Source organism: Diabrotica virgifera, chromosome 1, assembly GCF_917563875.1.
Source record: "Diabrotica virgifera virgifera chromosome 1, PGI_DIABVI_V3a".
NCBI lineage: Eukaryota > Metazoa > Arthropoda > Insecta > Coleoptera > Chrysomelidae > Diabrotica > Diabrotica virgifera.
Window position 1 is genome coordinate 26,292,064 of NC_065443.1, and position 20,779 is coordinate 26,312,842.

The 20,779-nt window shown below is 33.5% G+C and overlaps 1 protein-coding gene across 1 annotated transcript in view; it reads left to right on the forward strand.

Moving 5' to 3' along the window:
- The window catches only part of LOC114328867 (dedicator of cytokinesis protein 7), a 139,635-nt gene that overhangs the window by 57,059 nt on the left and 61,797 nt on the right, over positions 1 to 20,779 (forward strand). The window contains exons 9-11 of the mRNA XM_028277835.2: positions 4,628 to 5,078; positions 14,299 to 14,585; positions 16,740 to 16,914. Coding sequence (XP_028133636.2) covers positions 4,628 to 5,078; positions 14,299 to 14,585; positions 16,740 to 16,914 — 913 coding nt within the window. The remainder of the gene's footprint in view (positions 1 to 4,627; positions 5,079 to 14,298; positions 14,586 to 16,739; positions 16,915 to 20,779) is intronic.

Here is a 20,779-nt window from a genome sequence, read left to right on the forward strand (position 1 = left end):
GCCCAAATTTTAGGCGTGCGTAGCTTCCATAACAATTTGCCGATATCGTTCTCGATCTTGTGCGGCATCTAATAATTGATCTGCTGATAAGCCAGTCCATTGACGAAGGTTTCGAAGTCATGAATATTTCTTCCGACCAATTCCTCTTTTTCCGTCGATCTTTCCATTGAGTATTAACTGCAGCAGCCTGTATCTGCTACCTCTCATTATATGCCCCAGATATTCAAGTTTTGTCTTTTTTATCATCTTGGTTAAATCACCTTCGCCTTGACCTACTCTGTTTAAGACTTCTCTGTTTGAAATGCGTTGAACCCAAGATATTCTGAGCATTCTACGATACGACCACATCTCAAAGGCTTCTAATTTGTTCATCATGTTAACCTTCATGATCCAGGTTTAAATTAAGTATTAATTTGTAAAATTAAAATAATAATTCTTATGATTTATCCGTTTTATTCACTTTGTAAAGATTTTTTTTGTCGGCATTGTAACATATGGGATTTATACACCGCATCCCACGGTAGACCGCATACTACAGTAGCACCCATTTGTTATTTCTTAAATAAGTTTTAATATTATGTTTCATATTTTTTAAAGAAGTTGATGGTTATTTATTATTTTGTATTGTTTTTATTTTTTTATGAAAATAAATTTAGTCCATGTGGTGAGACCGCTCCCGTCTGGAAAAATTTCTGATTCGGTTTCTTTGTGGATTCCTATTCAAAAATGTCCCCTTTAAACAAATCTAAAGGGTGCCGGGCGCAATTTTTGGGCAGAAATTGTTTAAACAATTTTTTTAAACAAATACAAAAGATCACGTTTTTTTGCTCCGAAACAAATTTTTAAGTTTTGTGGGTCATTCTAAACAAGAAAGGTATCTTGTAAATTTTCTCAAAAATTGATAGTTTTCGAGTTATAGGCGTTAAAATCTGAAAAATGCGAAAATACGCATTTTCGAGGGCTAAAAACTCATATTTAAATTAGTATTTTTGAGGTTGCCATATACTTAAAGATTAAACATTCAGCTTCAAGATTCTGAAGAGTGATTGCGCCTAACCCTAATTTAAACCGTTGTTTTTAATTGTTAAATATGCATGTCCATCCGATTTTTTTGCCGGTGCGGCGTGCTCTATTTCAAAAATCTCCAATTTTCCTCCGAAAAATATTTTTTCTAGATTCTTTGGGACATTCTAAATAAAATAGGTTTCTTGACATTTTTCTCAAAAGTTAACAGTTTTAAAGTTATAAGCGATTTAAAATCCAAAAATGCGTTGTTTTGGCATTTTTCGGATTTTAAATCGCTTATTACTTTAAAACTATTATCTTTTGAGAAAAATGTCAAGGAACTTAGTTTATTTAGAATGTCCCAAAGAATCTAGAAAAAATATTTTTCGGAGGAAAATTGGAGATTTTTGAAACAGAGCTCGCCGCACTGGCAAAAAATCAGATAAACACGTATATTTAACAATTAAAAAACAACGATATAAATTAAGGTTAGAGGCGATCACTCTTCAGAATCTTGAAGATGAATGTTTAATCTTCAATTTAAGTATCTGGCAACCTCAAAAATACTAATTTAAATATGAGTTTTTAAGCCTCGAAAATGCTTAGTTTCGTATTTTTCAGATTTTAAATCACTTATAACTCGAAAACCATCAATTTTTAAGAAAAATTGCAAGATGCTTTTCCTGTTTAGAATGACCCAGAAAACCTAAAAATATATGTTCCAGAGCAAAAAAACGTGATCTTTTGTATTTGTTTAAAAAAATTGTTTAAACAATTTCTGCCCAAAAATTCCGCCCGGTACCCTTCAGATTTGTTTAAAGGGGACATTTTTTAATAGGAATCCACAAAGAAACCGAATCGGAAATTTGTTCGGACGGGAGCGGTCTCACCACATGGACTAATTATTATTACGATAATATTACTATTTATAATAGATCACTATTATCTCTGTTACTATAATACAAAATAGATTGGCATTTTTAGTTGAAGAAATCATTTCCTTCAAAAAACGATAATTTGGGCAACATTGTACCATTCGACATTATTCGACTTTCAGTGAGGATTCTGCTGAAATAGTTCAGAATCCAGTAGCCCGCTTGAGTATTTGATTTTTATGATATAATTCTTTGACAACTTTATGTTGTCCAACTGCGTGGAGCGGAATTACATGTAAATTGTATGTTCCCTTTAAATTTGAATTTATCTGTATAAGTTTTATTACTTTGTGTATTTGTCTATGTAAACTTTCTCCTCCGTACTTAAGGAACTCTGCCGGTATATTGTCGGAGTTTGGATATTTTGCGTTCTTCAATTTGGTAATTGCTTGCAATGTTTCGTCTATGTTTGGGTCCTCTACCGGTAGGTCCACCCCAAGATATATACTTCTCCATGTTCTTCCTCTTGATGTATGTTTAGTAAATTGTTGAAATATGCTTGCCATGTTTAGATCAGTTCCTCTTCGTTGATTATTAATTCATATTTTTTTCTGAGTAGCTACAGACACGCAACTAGGTCTGAAGCCTCTCTTTTCGTTTGACACTGATTTGTAAAATACTCGACTATTTGACTGTTGTCTATTCTTTTCCATTTCTTCATATTGCTGTTGTTCGTATTTCCTTTTTTTCTTTCTAATTAATTTTCTTGTTTCTCGGCGTGAAGTTGCATAATTTTCTTACTGTTTCGCTTTTTCTGCCTATAGCGTAGTTTTTTTTTTGGCAGTCTCTATCAAACCCGTTCTGTGCATGTACGTGTTGACAATCTACATTTCTTTCAAGTGAATATACTTTGGTTTTCTTCTAGTGGGCAAAGTCTATTTTTTCTATATTTTTTGGTCATCTATTTTAACTCACACCGAAAGGTAGACGAGTTCTAGATTAAGTAAGTATTTTCAGTAACTTTCTGCAGGTGTCCATAGCAGTTTATTCTTTTGGCTAAAATTGTGTCTATTATGTCTAGATCAATTGTCATTTCTCTCCGAATGTCTCTCCTCACCCTATCAAGTCTAGTGAGCCGGCAATATTGTCTCTGATAGTTCATTTCCATGGCCTTCATTTTTTATTTGTTTATTTGACTTATTTCCCGGATTTCGGCCCCGTATTTTCTATTATTAGTTTATAAACTCTTCTTTTATTGTTTTTGCTATTTTAGTACTTTACAATAATCTGTGTAACTGTGTAGTGGCTGATCTTGCCTGTCCAATCCTGGAATGTATTTCTTTATTACAGTTGAGTCCGTGAGTCTTTACCCGTGCGTCATCATTCAAAGCATACGAAATAAGTCGGAAATCTATTTCACGCAACAACAACTGACAGAAAGTGGCTACTGTTCCGATTACGGGTTTTATTATAAAATTTGACGTTATCAAATATATAGAATGTCAAATGTAAGTTTTGCTTCAAAATTTTTGTGCAGAATTACAGCTACATTTGAAGTAGCTTAATAAATTCTTTTATTATTATTGATTAATAAATAAATAAACAATTTATAAAAAAATTCAATAACATATTTTATTTTTGTTATTTTATTCACTTTGACGGAAATCTAAACACAATAATTTCTTTACTGTGTGAATGACGTTAGCTTTGTATGTTTTAAATATTAATTGCCAAAATATAATTATTTACCTAAAAATTTCAAAGCCCAATATAAAATTAGTTGTGAAAATAACTGTTTGTGTAATATAAAGAAACTTCAAAACGCAAAAATTCGACAAAAACCGCAAAAAATTCAACTGACTGACAGCCATAAAAGTAACAAAGCAGAAACGTCAAACAAATTGTGCTTAAAATATGAAAACATACCGAATCGTCTTTTTTTGTACCTATCTCTTTTCAATGCACTGAGTCTAGATGGTCCATAAAAATAACATATGTTTTTACTTAATAACAAACGGCAGCTGGTTTGTCATGAGTTTCATGCGTGGAAGAGAATGATGCTAGATAAAAAGTATGTGTTTTATCTCGCCAGGTATTAATGACGCACGGGTAAAGACTCGCGGACTCAACTGTACCTACTTCCTGCTTTTGAGGATTGTTATTTGGGCTCCCAAGGTTTTAGTTGATTTTGTCGTTCCTATTTCAATTTGTAGTATGTCCCTGGTTTTTCCCTTGCAACTAAATACTTGGTGTTTGTATATTAATCGTAAGGTCCCACTTGGTGTACTCCTCTTCCAGTTTTCTAAGCATATAGTCTAAGACTTTCGTCTTCCGCTAGAATGGCTAGGTCGTTAGTACTACAGTCGGGTTAGATGAAAAAAAAGGTCTAATCTTGCATGCCGAACTGCAGCAAAGTTTTTTTCATTACAATCAGTTGTGGCTTAATCCTATATAAAGACAATACTTAACTTATTTAGTTAATGTTTCGTAACATTTCAGTTGTTACTTGATAATCAAGTGGGCTAAACAGCCAAAAACTGTACAAAAGGTGTAACTTAAAAAGAAAAACAATATTTAAAAATTTTAAATTTTGAAATTTTATCTTCAACTTATCACAAGATGTTTTTAAATCATACTGACCAGATTTTACCTCACTAAGTACAGTTGTTACAATAATTTAAATTACGGTACTTTTACAGCAAATGTATATTTTTAATAATTCTAACAATATTTACTTATAATTTTAGAAACTCTTTAACACCGGAATTAGCAAAACTTCGTCCATATCCTGACGAAAAGAGCAGACCTATAAAAGAACTACTGGAATTTCCGATAAAGGAGTTGCTTGTCCCTTACTACACGTACAGAAATCTCTTATTCGTGTCTCCTAAAGATCTTAACTTCTCAAACAGAACCGGTTCTGCGAGGAATCTAGCAGTTCGCATCCAGTTAATGGCAGGAGAAGAAGAAAAGAATGCTTTATTTAGCATATTCGGGAAATCCAGCTGTCCCGAGATGACGAACGAAGCATATTCTTGTGTTACATATCATTGTAAAAATCCTGCTTTTTATGACGAAATCAAAATCAAGCTGCCAGCTGCATTAGCCGATAATCATCATCTATTGTTTACTTTTTATCACATATCCTGTCAGAAGAAGTTGGAACAAAATACCGTTGATAGTCCGGTCGGATATACGGTAAGTTTTGACATACCATAATAAATACTAGTATGCTTCTTTTCATGAGCATTTTTCAGTGCGTCACAAATGATAGAAAAAAAGGTAAGTCCGTGATAATACACATTTATGACATTTATTCTAACATGACATTTTGGTTAAATCTGACAGCTGTCACATTTTATTTGCAATTTGGCATAAAAACAAATCAGTTAAGTTTATTTCATTTATAAAATGGTATTTTCTTTGATTTGTATAGTCTTATAAATTGTACAGATTATATTCGTAGATATATTATATAATTAGTAAATAATTTTTTTCCGATTATAGCTCCATCTATTGACAACTAGAATAAATGTTATAAATGTCACCGACGAAATGTAATCACTGACGTGCGTTTTTTTCTGTCACATACAATTTAATGCGTTAGAAAGAAATCGAAAAACTGACGCACTGAAAGATCCTCATGAGAAAAAGCATACTTTTTAAATTAACAATTTTACGAGAATGCCTACTTAAACATTCGTAGGGCCGGTTGTTCGAAGGCTAATCAAAAATGATCATTATCAAATATTTAATTACTGTCACCAACTGTCAATGTCAACTTTGTTTGGGTTGCTGAAAACATAATTATGGGTTACAATTATGAAATTAGTTAATCAATTATGTTAATAATTGTTATGTTAATTGATTAACTAATCTCATAATTATAATCAATTATGTTTTCAGCAACCCAATCAAAGTTGACATTGACAGTTGGTGACAGTTATTAAATATTTGATAGTGATCATTGTTGATTAGCGTTCGAACAACCGGCCCTTGTCAATGTCAACTTTGATTGGGTTGCTGAAAACATAATTATTGATTACAATTATGAAATTAGTTAATCAATTATGTTAATAATTGTTATGTTAACTGATTAACGAATCTCATAATTATAATCAATTATGTTTTCAACAACCCAACCAAAATTGACATTGACAGTTGTGACAGTAATTAAATATTTGATAGTAATCATTGTTGATTAGCGTTCGAACAACCGGCCCTTAGTCTACTATAGACCAAACAAAATTTTAAAGTCGAAGTGTTTTATTATTCAACATATACTCACCTCTTAGTACTGTATCAGGAATCTTTGGAGAAACATGTAACTATAATAAATCTCACAGCCTAGGTCAACATACACCTGTGTTCCAGGCTGAAGTTTTTGCTTTAGTGGCCTGCATTGATGAACATAGATGGAGACCCTATAGCTAAGAGAATCAACATTTACACAGATAGCCAAGCGACTATTCTGGCACTAAAGAATCCACTCATGAAATCAAAGCTGGTGAGAAACTGCAAAGATCTCCTCAACAATCTGGCAAAAGACAATAAAGTGTCATGAAGGGGTGCACGGGAATGAACGAGCAAATATGTTGGCAAAAATAGGCTCGAGAGAAACTTGATGGCCCAAAACCTTTCTGTGACATCAATAAAGATGCTACGAAAAACGAGGTTCTGAAATGGCTGATAAAGAATCATCAAAAGAAATGGAGAACCACTCAAGGTCAAATCCAGACTAAAAAAATAATTAAGAATAGATAAAAGGCATTATATTTAATTTCGATTCAGAGATCATTACCATCTTTCTATGGACCATTTCGAACTATTTTGTTCTCGTCAGGAAAGCATATGCTTCTATTTTTATAATTAAGAATATTGATAAACTACTCTCGAACAATTTGATGAACCTCATTAAACGATATATCAAAACGGTCATTAACATGGTGACTGGACGTTGCCGTTTAATAAACCACCTATACAAACTAGGTAAGGTGAATGAACCATAATGCAGAAAGTGAGAAATGGAAGAAGATACTGCCATACACATACTATGCCATTGCAATGTGCCAAGTGATGTAAGGCAGTAATTCACTGGTCAACTGAGGTTTGAACTAGAAGAGATCCTAAAACTACCAATAAGAAAAATGTTGATCTTCGTTGAGGCCACAGAACTTATTAGAACAAAGTACTCGACTCTAAGAATGTACCACAAAATTTATACCACAAAACTTTGTGGCACATTCTTAGAGTCGAGTACTTTGTTACCTCTAGACCACATTTGTGCACTATGGATACTTCCTTTTATTACGCCATTCAATGGGAGCAAGAACTAGGATATTACCTCCGAATTCTATCCTACTGCATGGATTTTAATGAAATTTTGGGCCTAGCCTCTACTTATCTCCTAATTCAAAGTCTACCCTATGCCGATGTGTGCTTTTATCTTGGGGGTGGTTCCAACCCCTTCTCAAGGGTGGAAAATTTTTTGGTATACATTATCACGGAATTCGCTACAGAGCCTAATTCTAAGCAAAAACTGTTCTATATTTTTTTTTTGAAAACTCAATACTTTTTGTGTTATTCGTAGTTGAAAATTGGCCATTTTCATTGAAACATAATACCTTTTCGAACGTTTTTTGCGAATACCTTAAAAACTATGCATCTAACTAAAAAAACTATATTTAACATTTTTGTAAGTTATAAAAAAAAAACAAAGAGACACCTGCCTCCATAACTCTTCTAGTTATAATACAAAAAGGGATATGGTAGGTGAAAATAATTTGTTTTTTGGTACATTCTCAAATTGGTGTATTCAACTTGAAATAACAGAGAAACAGTCCATTTTAGGTGTATAATGCTATCAATACCTTTTGTAGTGCTTGAAAAGACCTTTAAAATGAGCTATACTAAAGGTCCATTACATTAAAACTAAGCAAGATATGCTGCAAACAAAATTGATAACTAATGTGTTTTAAGAAAAAATTAGAAGTAATTTTAACCCCTATCCACCAAAATGTAAATGCATCGTTTTCCTTCTACAATACCTTTTACTGTAGTGTTATTACTATGTTCAGAAAGTTAGACGGGTTTAAAATGAATGGTTTTTGAAAAAAAAAATCAAATTATAGAGAGCGTTTTTAAATTTTCTTAAAAATCTTCCTCTTTCTCCATGTAACTTGAAAATGATAAGAGATGCAGTAATGAAAAGTAAAAGGAAATTTTTATCTGAAAAACCCTACATTTTTGTGTGGTATCTTTTTTTCGTATCTCTTATCACTGTCGAGTTACATGGAGAAAAAGGAAGGTTTTAAGAAAATTTAAGAATGCGCTCTATAATATTTGATCTTATTTTTTCAAAAACCATTCATTTTAAACCAGTCCAAATTTTTGAACATATAAATAACACTATAATAAAAAGTATTGTAGAAGGAAAACGATGTATTTAAATTCTGATGGATAAGGGGTTAAATATACTTCTCATTTCTTCTTAAAATACATTAGTCATCAACTTTTTTGCAGAATATCTCGCTTAGTTTGAATGTAATCTACATTTGGTATTGCTCATTTTAAAGGTCTTGTCAAGCACTATAAAAGTTGTAAATATCAGTATACATAGTGTGACCAACTAGCCCGAAAAATCCGGGACATGGCCCGAATTACGAAGTTGTGTCCCGGCGTCCCGGACAAGGCTTCCGGGCCATCCGAATTTTCAACTTTTTGGTAAAAATCTATATTTTCGTTTTTATTCTAAGAATTTACATCAAATTAAATTGTTGAGACGAAAAAAAAATCGTGGTATAAATTTTAATAGTTCTATGAAAGAAAACGAAAACTGTGTAATTTTTTTTATTTGTGTGTTTTAATTATCGTCTTCCGAAAAGACCATTCAAAAACAATAATAATTCATGTCACAATGAATCATGCCTAGGCACGCATGCCGCATCGAACGATGTAATGTAATGATTGCTAATGCATCTTTTTTTTTCGGTTTTGTCAACCACTCTAGATAAACCTCTTGAGTTCGTTCGCGAAATATGATTAATTTCCAAACCGTTGCATGCTTTGAGCCAAATTCAAATCTGCTGCGTTGCAATATGATTTTTTTATCTAAACATTTATTTTATTGTCAGTACAGTAATCAGTTTGAATCCGAAAATCGATTAGTGACCATCTCGGAATTATTGTTTTTACCTGACTTTTTCATTCCAATATATTCATATTCACATTCAATATATTCACATTTCCACTATTGTTAATATGAATATGGAACCAACACAAGAAAGTAAAAACAGAAAACGATATTGCACTTTTAATAAAATATTGGAAGAAGAATTTCTATTTTTGAAAAAAAATGTAACTCTAACAATGACATGAAGTGTGATACTTGTGGATCGGAATTTTCGATCGCCCACAGTGGTAGAGCGGATATACTAAGTAACATCAAAAGTGAAAAACACCGAAGAGGTATCTGCTCCGCGTCCAGCAGCAAAAAAATTGACTCAATTTTTCAAGCCAACAGCTTCATCGAGCATTGATTTAGAGACAGCAGCTCGGGAAGGTGTTTGGGCGTATCATTTGATTAAGCCCATCAAAAATATCATTGTCAACATAAAAATGTTAAATAACCAATAAAATGATGATATTAGGGTCCTATATTTAAAAAAATAACAAATGGCCCGATTTTAATTCAAAAGTCCCGGATTTTAGGTATTTTTTTCAGCATTGTCCCGGATTCGACTGAATTGGAGTTGGTCACACTAAGTATACATCTAAAATAGACCGTTTCTCTGTTATTTTAAGTTGAATACACCGATTTGAGCATGCTGCAAAAAAACAAACTCTTCTTACCTACCATATACCTCTTTCTATTTTAACTAGAAGATATATGAAGGAACGAATCTCTTTGTTTTTTTTATAAACTACAGAAATATTTTATATAGTTTTTTTGTTAGATGCATAGTTTTTAAGGTATTCACGAAAATCCGTCCGAAAAGGTGTCATTTTTCAATGAAAATGGCCAATTTTCAACCACGAATAACTCAACAAGTATTGAGTTTTCAAAAAATCATTATAGAACAGTTTTTGCTTAAAATTAGATTCTCTAGCCTCTTCCGTGGCTATTTTAACCAAAACATTTTTCACTCCCGAGAAGGGGTGGGAACCACCCCCAAGATAAAATCGCACATCGGCATAGGGTAGACTTTGTTTCATGAGCTATTCCCTACTTACTGTGAAAATATCAAGCAAATCGATGTAGTAGAATGGAATTCGGAGCCAAATTGACTGCCCTATTATAGACCTTATTAGAGTTTAAGGAAAAAAACAGGGTATGGTACAAAGGCCTTACGACCAAGTGCCAGAGACTACCGAGTCTCGTCTGATCTAAGAAGAAGAAGATACTCACGTCTTAATTAGATAGATTTATTATAATGAATCTAGACCTTAAAAAAATATATCTTGCTTTGCAAACCAGACTTTCGCAGTTTCTATCATCTCTTCGTTGGATGAAAATGTGCGACCTCTTAGACTTCGTTTTCGAGTCCATCGAAACCTAAATCACAACATTTTTGCATAACAACATGCGATTTATATGGGGGAGACAAAAACATTGCATTGTCCTACAAAAACAAAATACCTGTGCACCACTTTCCGCGTCTTCTCTTCATAATTTGTTCTCGTCGAGTTGTCTGCAACGTCGAATAATACGTTATTTTTTTACCATTATCCAAAAAAATCAATCACGATTACTCCTTGACAATCTCAAAAAACTGCACCATACTGTCTCCATTCCATCAATTGCTGCTTTGGTTTGGCCTTGTAGAAACGTACCCTATTTCATCCAACAACACGGCTTATGAAGTTTGCATTTTTTTTTTAAATCGACCACATATCGAAGATGATGCATAGCCCAGTCGGGATAGCATTTGACCTTGCATTACGAGCTGCCCCAAATTTTATTTTTCTAATCTTTAGGGGGGGTCGATAGTAGTATAAATTTAAAATCTCGACTGAATTTGACCGTTGCGTTAGCCGCCATCTTGATTTTAAAAGAGAACCGTTTTTTGTTCAATATCTCCGCCATTTTCAACTTTTCGACAAAAAGTGTAGAAACTGAAATTGTTGAAAATGCGATTTTCTATAATTTTGTTTATTATAATTTTTTTCGTGCGGTCGATATTTTCAAAGTTATGGGGAACAAATAGTGACAGTTCAAGCATAATTATTGATTTATTGAATTATCTCGTTTATTATTAGTTTTACAACAAATTTGAACCTATACAAAAGTGAAGAGAATTCAATTTTGTACAATTTTGATATGTTTCATTTTTTTGATAAAATCAATATTTAAGGTAGTACCTATGCGGTAAAGGCGCGAGCGTAAGACCTGATTGATTTTATAGCAATTGTTTTTGTTCAATATCTCCGCCTTTTTTAACTTTTCGACAAAAAGTGTAAGGACTGAAATTGTAGCAATTACGATTTACTACAATTTTTCGGGAGAACCAGTGGCGTGTCTACGAGGGGGGTATAATGGGAAAATTCCCCCAACAGGGTCCAAAATTTAAAAAATATTGTTGAAATATTACAATATGTTAGCTGACATGTAACTTAATTATCGACAGACAAATCCAACCAATCAAACCCGCTAGTTAATAAAACTAAGTGAACTTAATGCCTATAAGTTATTATTTATGTCTTTTATGTACTCAGTTTGGTTGGTGTTTCATTGGAAGTTTAAAAAATTGTATAAAATATAATTCTCTTTAATTTTGTTTACGTAGAATTATGCCGTAAAGTTAATAATAAATGAGACAATCCAATAATTATGCTTCCCCTCCGCTTCCACTATTTTCCCCCTTAACTCGGAGAATATTGATCGCATAAAAAAATTGTGGAAAAGAAATTGTAGGAAATTGCGTCTCCAACAATTTTAGTTCCTATCATTTTTGTCGAAAAGTTGAAAATGGCGGAGATATTAGGCAACAACGGTTCTCCATTAAAATCAATATGGCGGCTAATGCAACGGCGGAATTCAGTCGAGATTTTAAATTTACACTACTATTGATCTGCCCTAAAGGATATAATTATAAAATTTGGGGCAGCTCAGAAACAATATTGAATTTAGTAATTATGCTCCCTCCACCACTTTTTACTATTTTCCCACTTAACTCGGAAAATATCAACCGCATGAAAAAAATTGTTAAAAAGAAATTGTACGAAATCATATTTGGGACAATTTTAGTTGAAAATGGCGTAGATATTGAACAAAAACAATTGCTACAAAATCAATCGGGTCTTACGCTCGCGCCATTATCGCATACGTACTACCTTAAATATTAACTTTAGCAAAAAATGAAAGATATTAAAATTGTGTAGAATTTAATTCTCTCTATTTTTGTATAGGGACATTTTTGTCGTAAAACTAATAATAAACGAGATAATCCAATACTTATGCAACTGTCACTATTTTCCGCCATAACTCGGAAAATATCGACGGCACGAAAATATTGTAAGAATAGAAATGATAGAAAATCACATTTTCGACAATTTTGTTTGTTATACTTTTTGTCGAAAAGTTGAAAATGGCGGAGATATTGAGCAAAAACGATTCTCGTTTAAAATCAAGATGGCGGCTAACGCAACAGCGCAATTCAGTCGAGATTTTAAATTTACGTTAACCCCTAAAGATTAGAAAACTAAAATTTTGGGCAGCTCCTAATGCAAGGTTAGGCCTGTTATTCGTCTAACCTGACTGGACTAGCAACAAACTGATTATGAAGGTGATGATTAACATACCCTTGCACGCTTTTGGTGAACATTCTCAGACATAATATAATAGTAATTTATGAAGCAGTTCGTGAAGTATGGTTTTTGCGAACGCACGCGATTTTTAGAGCACGAGCGACAAAGGAGCGAGTTTTACATCGCGTAAGTTCGCAAAAAGTACTTCACGCACAGTTTCATACAATATTTTATCTACGATAAACAAATAAAAAAACTGTAACTCTTCGTCACTGGAATTCATTTCTATTCTACAATTTTTAGAACTTTGACATTTAAAAATCCTAACTACTTTCAAACCACAAAACTGTCAAAAATTTTGTTGTAAGTCATTGCTCATATTGTCATCACCATGACAACGCGAAAGTTAAGGATATTTCATTATATGAAAGTGTGCCAAAAAACCCATTGAAAGTCTGCGAAAAAGTAAATCCCATTTAAAATACATTGTTACTTCACGCACACTTTAAACCCTTCACGCACTGCTATCTATAATGACAGTTTTCACAAACTAAAAACTTATACATAATATGACATAGAGTAGATCATATATATTTATAATACATATACGCTGTGAGCTCGTACGTAGAGGGGATATTTACAAATTCGCGAACGCCAGTAGTGACAAGTTTGTAAACGTTTACTGGAAATTTGACATAAATGTCAAAGTGATTAATTTAAAATTAAAATTAAAAACATTAATTATAAACAATATTAGTTGGTCAAAGCAGTGGTATATATTTTTACCTTAAATATACTTACGTTTTAAATACTGAATTTAAGTTTTTTAATGTTCCGTAATATCTAATTATAAATAATCTTAGCGCCATCTACACGATTATTGTCAAAGTATCCGAAGTAAGAAATTGATATTTTATCAATAGAACGTCAAAATGATTAGAAAAATCTTAAAAAAATCGATTACAATTTAATTACTTTTTTGCGTTGTAAATATTAAGCGATAACAATTAAATAATAAATTTAAAAATTACCGGTAAAAGTTGAATTAGAATCCGCTAGGAGCGACATCAGCGAAGCTCAGAGCGTATACTAATTTTTCCCGGCCGTTCCAGGTGCGTTTCTGGGCGACTTTATTGGGGAGTGTTTTCTTTGGATTACATGAAATTTATATTTTTATACAAAATTTAAAAGCCACTGTAATGTTGAGTTATAGACGATGTATACTCTATATGGCCACATTAGTCAGAGTTCTTGGACACATGCCTGATGAATCTAAAGGATAAACAAGGGTCGAAAACATTTACCATGGAAAATGAGTTTAATACCTCATTACCTTTCCTAGATGTTTAATATCAAAGAAGGATACCTGATATAAGACTCATCTGTGTAAACTATACACACGCAATATACGCATAGATAGCTAAATTACAAATCAAACCACAACAGCAGCGTTATATGCGTTAACCTTCTATGAACGTCTATATACTTTTCCAGTACTGTGGGCTATATCTGATCTCATGCTGGTGTTACACAATTGGCCTCTTTGTTTTTTCTCCTACGTCATTATTCATTTGAAAGAGGATTTTACTTTTTCTAAAGGTAACCTCTAACGGTAATTATGCACTTCCGAACATTTATATTTAATTTGACATAATGTACTACTTTTTTTTAGTGGTTGCCTCTGTTGAGAGACGGTCGATTAATATCAGGAGAGTTCTGTTTACCAGTAATGTTAGAACCTCCACCGAGAAACTACAGTTACATTCCTCCCGACGTGTGTCTACCCGGCACAAAGTGGCTGGACAGCCATAAGGGTTTGTTTACGGTTACTTTGGACACTGCTTCTTCAGTACATACCCACGATCCACCGATCGAAAGATTTTTTGCCGCATATGATTTTGTTCATACTGGAATCATTCCGCAAAGGTTGGGAGAAGTTGGATCGGAAAATGAGTTAAGGTAAGCATGTATTGACTGCTTAATTTTTAAAGTTTTCGTAAATTATAGTTTACACAATTTAATTTGATTATTTTATATCGGAGAATCTTATTCTTAAGCTATTATAAGAAATCGCCTAAAAATCTTAACTACTAGAGATGGCAGTCGTTTGAAGTATAAGCAGATTATATTTCAAATAGTTATAGACCTTTCGAACATATTTTTTATGTAATTATGTTTATTTACAATCTACATCATTAAAAGAGTATTAAGTAAATTTGTTCCATGTTTTTGGGCATGAAGAAGAGACTTCCAATGATGTATCATCTTATTCTATTTATGTTTAAGTTTTAAAATAGGTCTTGAGGCCAGGTTCTATCTAGTCTTCTTGTGACAGGGCCATTATGGAATAATTCCCTTACTAACTCATTTTCATGGTGAATGATACGCTCATTTTGTGACTCCGTGGCTCGATGGATTTCTTCTCTGATGAAAGGTATATTTAAGTCTTCGTGAAGTGTTTGATTACTAACGTACCATGGTGCATCCACTATTGATCTTAGAACTTTAGACTGAAATCTTTGGATGATATTCAGTGATGTTGACTTTGCACAGCCCCAGAGGTGTAGTCCGTAGTACCAAATAGGTTTGAGTATTGCTTTGTACAGAAGAATTTTGTTTTGGATGTTGAGTTTTGATCTGCGCCCAAGGAGCCAATACATTTGCCGGAATTTCAAGTGTAGCTGTCTTCTTTTGGTCTGGATATGTTTTTTCCAAGTAAGACGTTGGTCAAGATGGAGGCCAAGGTATTTAGCGTCTGTTACTGTTGGTATATACTCTATATCAACCAAACCCCTGTAGAAAGAGTGAGGCACTACAACTACCTCGGCACCATAATAAATGAAGAATGGACCAATAACCAAGAAACAAGAGCGCGCATCGGAGAAGCTAGATCAATCTTCAACCGTATGGGGGCGTTTTTCAAGAGCCACAACCTTTCTCTTGGTATAAAAGTAAGAATGCTGAGATGTTACGTCTTCTCTGTCCTTTTTTATGGTGTTGAATCATGGACCTTGAACGAGGATATGTGCCGAAAATTGGAAGCATTTGAGATGTGGCTATATCGGAGAATTCTTAAAATCCCATGGACTGATCGGGTCACAAATGAGGAGGTTCTTAGAAGAATGGGGAAGAACCGAGAAGTACTAACCACCATCAAATCTCGAAAGTTGGAATACTTTGGACACATTATGCGAAAGGAATCCAGATATGCCCTCCTACAAGCCATCCTGCAAGGAAAAATATTTGGAAAGCAAGGTCCAGGAAGAAGAAGACCATCCTGGTTAAAGAACCTCAGAACCTGGTTCAACACAAAATCTGTGCAGCTTTTCCGCGTTGCTGCAGATAAAGTGAAGATTGCCATGATGATCGCCAACATTCGTCACGGATAGGCACATCAAGAAGAAGAAGAACTGTTGGTATTCGTACATTTTCCATTCTTACAGATGGACATGTGTTGTGGCGGTTGGTAAACGTTATTTGAGATGGTGTCCAGATGGTGTTGCAGGTCTTGTGAGGCTTGTATGGGATCTTCATTTACAGCTAGTATTGATACGTCATCTGCAAAGGAAGCGATCGTAGTATTATTAGACTCTGGTATATCGGCTGTGTAGAGTGAGAAAAGCAACGGCCCGAGAACACTGCCTTGCGGAACTCCGCAGTTAATAGGACAGAAGCTGGATTGTTGGTCTTTGAATTTTACAGAGAAATATCTATTTGATAAGTAGGGTTTGATTAGGGTGATATTATAAATTTTAATTTTATTTTTATAAAATAACATTATACAAAAAATACAAAACCGATTTCATTTGCACTCACTTCATGATGAGCGGTATAGTGATAGTTGGTTAGAGCCCTACATCAGCCAGAATGTTTTTAAAAGTTTTAGTATAAAATCCAAGTTGAGTTTGAAGCTTTGAGTTAAAACTCACGATTGATTCGAGTCGTTCAATGAGTGATAGGTTTTCATGGCTCAGTGAAGATCATTCATTGTTCCCTACAAACCAAAGGCGTCTACATCTTCAGCGCTGCTGTGCTATTATTTTTACTCATTGCTAAATTCAACAATTCACTCTATAAATATTTCGTGATTATGTTTTTGTCGTTATGTTTTAGAGCTGCCATGTTAGGATTGTCAGGAGCGAAGCCCGAAACGATTGTCAAATACCTGCCAATAATTGTTGATAATATTATTGAACTATTAGTACAGCCTCCTCGTCTTTCTGGACACACATTGAATGTTGGACATACTTGCTTTGAAGCCATTTGTTCTTTACTGGATAAAATTTCGGTAAGTAGATTATTTAAATTATACTTTTTCCTACATGTATCCCAAATTACGCAATCTCTTAGATTCTCTTCGTCACCAATAAGTTTTGATTGATCATTTATTTATAGTAAAATTTAAGTTTCACCATTTTAGTAGTCATGCCTAAACGATGCCTCGGCGCCTAAAAATCGATGAATAAATAGTGCATTTAACGATTATAGAAGTAAAATAATCTACGAAATATTTCCCTACCTGAAATATTTATGTATAATGTATATTCAAGTGTTAATAAGAAAATTAACAAACTTAAAAATATATTAATTTAAATAAGTGATGTATTCGTCTATTACTTGATGGAAGTTCATTTTATCTAACAATAAACCATTGAAAACTTTGTTTTCAATACTTACACAAAATGTATTACAAATTAATGTCACTACAGCTGTTTCGGCAGAGTGTCTTTCTCAAGTGATGTATTGTCAAGATCGAAAGAGTCAGATATCTCGATCGCAGTTTAAATATCCGATGGGATCAGTCAACAGAATTAAACAACAAACAATAAAAGCAAAACATTTTCGGGAACCGAGGCATATCGTTAAAAACTCAGCATCTGCTGAAATACTAGAGATGTGGTGTTACAAGCGTATTTTTCGTATATTGTTTTGGCTGAGTTACCGATGTGGAGGTCCTGCATAGAATGGGGTAGGAATGTGAAATTCTGATGACTACCAAAACTCAAAAGTTTCAATATCTTGGACTCATAATGAGAAGGGAAAGTAAATTGCAAAAGAGTACCATGAAAAAAATGTGTTTTATTCAAAATTTAAGGAAATGGTATAAAACAGCCATGCTGATCTGCTCAGCGTTGCGACAAAGTGAAAATAGCAATGGTGATCGCTAAAATCTGCAACGTATAGGTACCATAAGAAGAAGAGCTTTTCTTGACAGTATATCGTTATCCATACTCACTACATAATCATACCAACGAAGTCTGTAGAGACTAACAAATTCTGGGATATGAATAAGTGTTTCTTTCAACAGTTTGGTAAAGTTGATGCTTTCAACAGTTTGGTAAAGTTGATGGTATTGACTAGATCTCCACATCTAATTTTCTTTAATCGATCCAAAAAAATGTAATTTTAAAATTTTTAAAATAATAATTTTGCTGTAAATAGAAATCAAGAGACGTCTTATATTGCATTTCGTTCAGAGAACGCCATAAACACCCTTACCGGTTTCAAGCTCCTTAGCTTTCTTCAAAGAGTGTATATATGACTATCTCTTGACGAACTGAAACAAAATCCGACTCCTAGAACCTAGAATTACGACAGAATAACATGATATGGATGCCGTAGCGACATCTACATAAAACAATTCCAATGTTTTACATTAATAAAATTAAAAATAATATTTAAAAAAATTAGGGCACTCGTGGGAGTGTCGACAGAAGTGAAAACTTCTTATGAAGCAAGCCCCTTCGGGTACACACCCTATCCCTCCTTCAACTATTATAACTTCGTTCGAACTTATACATACGCAATTCAACCTATAGTATATAAATTACTAATATCTCGCCATAGCGATGACGGTTGCGAATTCAATGCCTTTTCTCAATCTAAAAAGAAGTTCTATACCTATATTATACACGCGTTGCGTGCGTCCTATACTATTTATATATACATACACCTAATATATGGGTACCACAAACGCGAAAATTTCAAACCAATAAGCTTGTTGCCACATCCGTACAGAATGTTTACAAAAATAATTACTAACAGGCTATCAAATAAATTCGATAGTTACCAGCCTGTTAATATAGTACCCTAGAACACATACATACAATAACGACACTTATCGAAAAGTGCTACGAATACAATGAACCTTTTCATTTGGCATTTGTGGATTACAATAAGGCATTCGATTTCCATAGAACTCTAGGCCGTATTAGAAGGAATGAGTAACGCAAGGATTGGTTCTAGATATAGAATAATCCTCAAATACATATACGACAATGCAACTATGCAAATAAATGTATCAAAAGGTGTAACAACAAGAAAAATAAGAACGGAGAGAGAAGTTAGACAGAGGACAAAAACAAATAAAACAAAAGTGATGACAAATCAATATATCACAATCGACTTAGATGGAGGTGATATCGAAAGTGTCGAAAAGTATATATACATATACCTAGGTCACACGATCAAACTAGGCAAACAGAATCAAACGGCAGAAATAACTACAAGAATCCGAATGACTTGGGCAGCAGTAGCAAGACTCTGTGATGTGTTGAAGAACAAAAAGGTACCAATAAACCTAAAGAAAAGGGTATATAAAAGTTGTATTCTGCCAATTATGGCTCACAGAATGGAGACGATGACACTTACAGAGGTATCAGCCAATAGACTGAGAACGACACAGAGGGCGATCAAACGAGCTATGTTAGGGGTATCTCTGAGGGAACATATTATATAGTCGGTTCGCTAAACTCAGACGCAACTGGCTAGATATTTTAGTCGAATTTTTTTTTGTTTTTTGCAAATTTTGCAAATATTGGCAAAATTACTAACTATTTAGTGATTATTAACTATTTAGTAATTATTTTTTGCCAATTTTACTAAAATTGGCAAAATAACCGACTAAAATATCTAGAAAGTTGCGTCTGAGTTTAGCGAACAGACTATACAAAATGAGGACGTGCGAATCAGGACGAAAGTGGAATATGTAATTGAAAGAATTGAAATGCAAATGAAACAGACCTGGGTAGAACACGTGGCACGACAAAACATCGAAACATGGACGAGAAAGATTGTACAATGGAGACCACGCGAGCACAGTCGTAGTAGAGGAAGACCACAAAAACGATGGCTAGACGACATCAAAGCAAAAATGAGGAGAAACTGGCAACAAATAGCACAAAACAGAGAAGAATGGAGAACTCATGCGGAGGCCTTTGTCCAGGAGTGGATGCAAACAGGCTGAAGAAGAAGATATTATATATACATACAAAATTTATTTCGACTAAACGATGATGGTCACGAAATCAATTCTTTATCCACATCCAAAAATAGGTGTTATACCAATATTATACAGTGCTAGTCAAAAGTCCGTACCCCCCTCGTATCTTTTGAACGATTATACCTATAATAGTGAAATTTGGAGGGAGGAAATAAACGGACGTAAGCTTCTTAACTAGTTATGACAGGTGACGTAATAGTGACAGATGACTTTACAGCGCCACTGTGACAGATAATTTTAAATGGGACCTTATGATAAGTGACACATCATTTGAAAGGTATTGAAAATACCTATTCAGACATACTAATTTTGTTTGAGTTATAGCTAATTTTGATGAATAAATGAAATAATATAAAGTTGTAGTTTCGCATTTAATTAATAAAAATTCTAAATTCCGCCTATGATTACTTGTCAAAAAGGTTGATGTTGTCGTAAAAACTACTAGAGAATTGGAAAACGTCAACTTTTTTGACAAAAAAACCATAGGCGGACATTTGAATTTTTATTAATTAAATGCGAAATTACAATATTATGTTTATTTAATTTATTCACCAAAATCAAAATCAACTTAAACTCAAAAAAAATAGTATGACTGAATAGGTATTTTGAATACCTGTTAAACAAGGTATCACTTGCCATAAGGTCCCATTTAAAATTATCGGTCACAGTGGCTCTGTAAGGTCATCTGTCATTATTACGTCACCTGTCATGACTAGTTAAGAAGTTTACGTCCGTTTATTTCCTCCCTCCAAATTTCATTATTATAGGTATAACCGTTCAAAAGATACGAGGGGGGGTACGGACTTTTGACTAGCACTGTATACGCGTTGCGTGCCTTCTACACTATTTATATATACATACACATAATAAT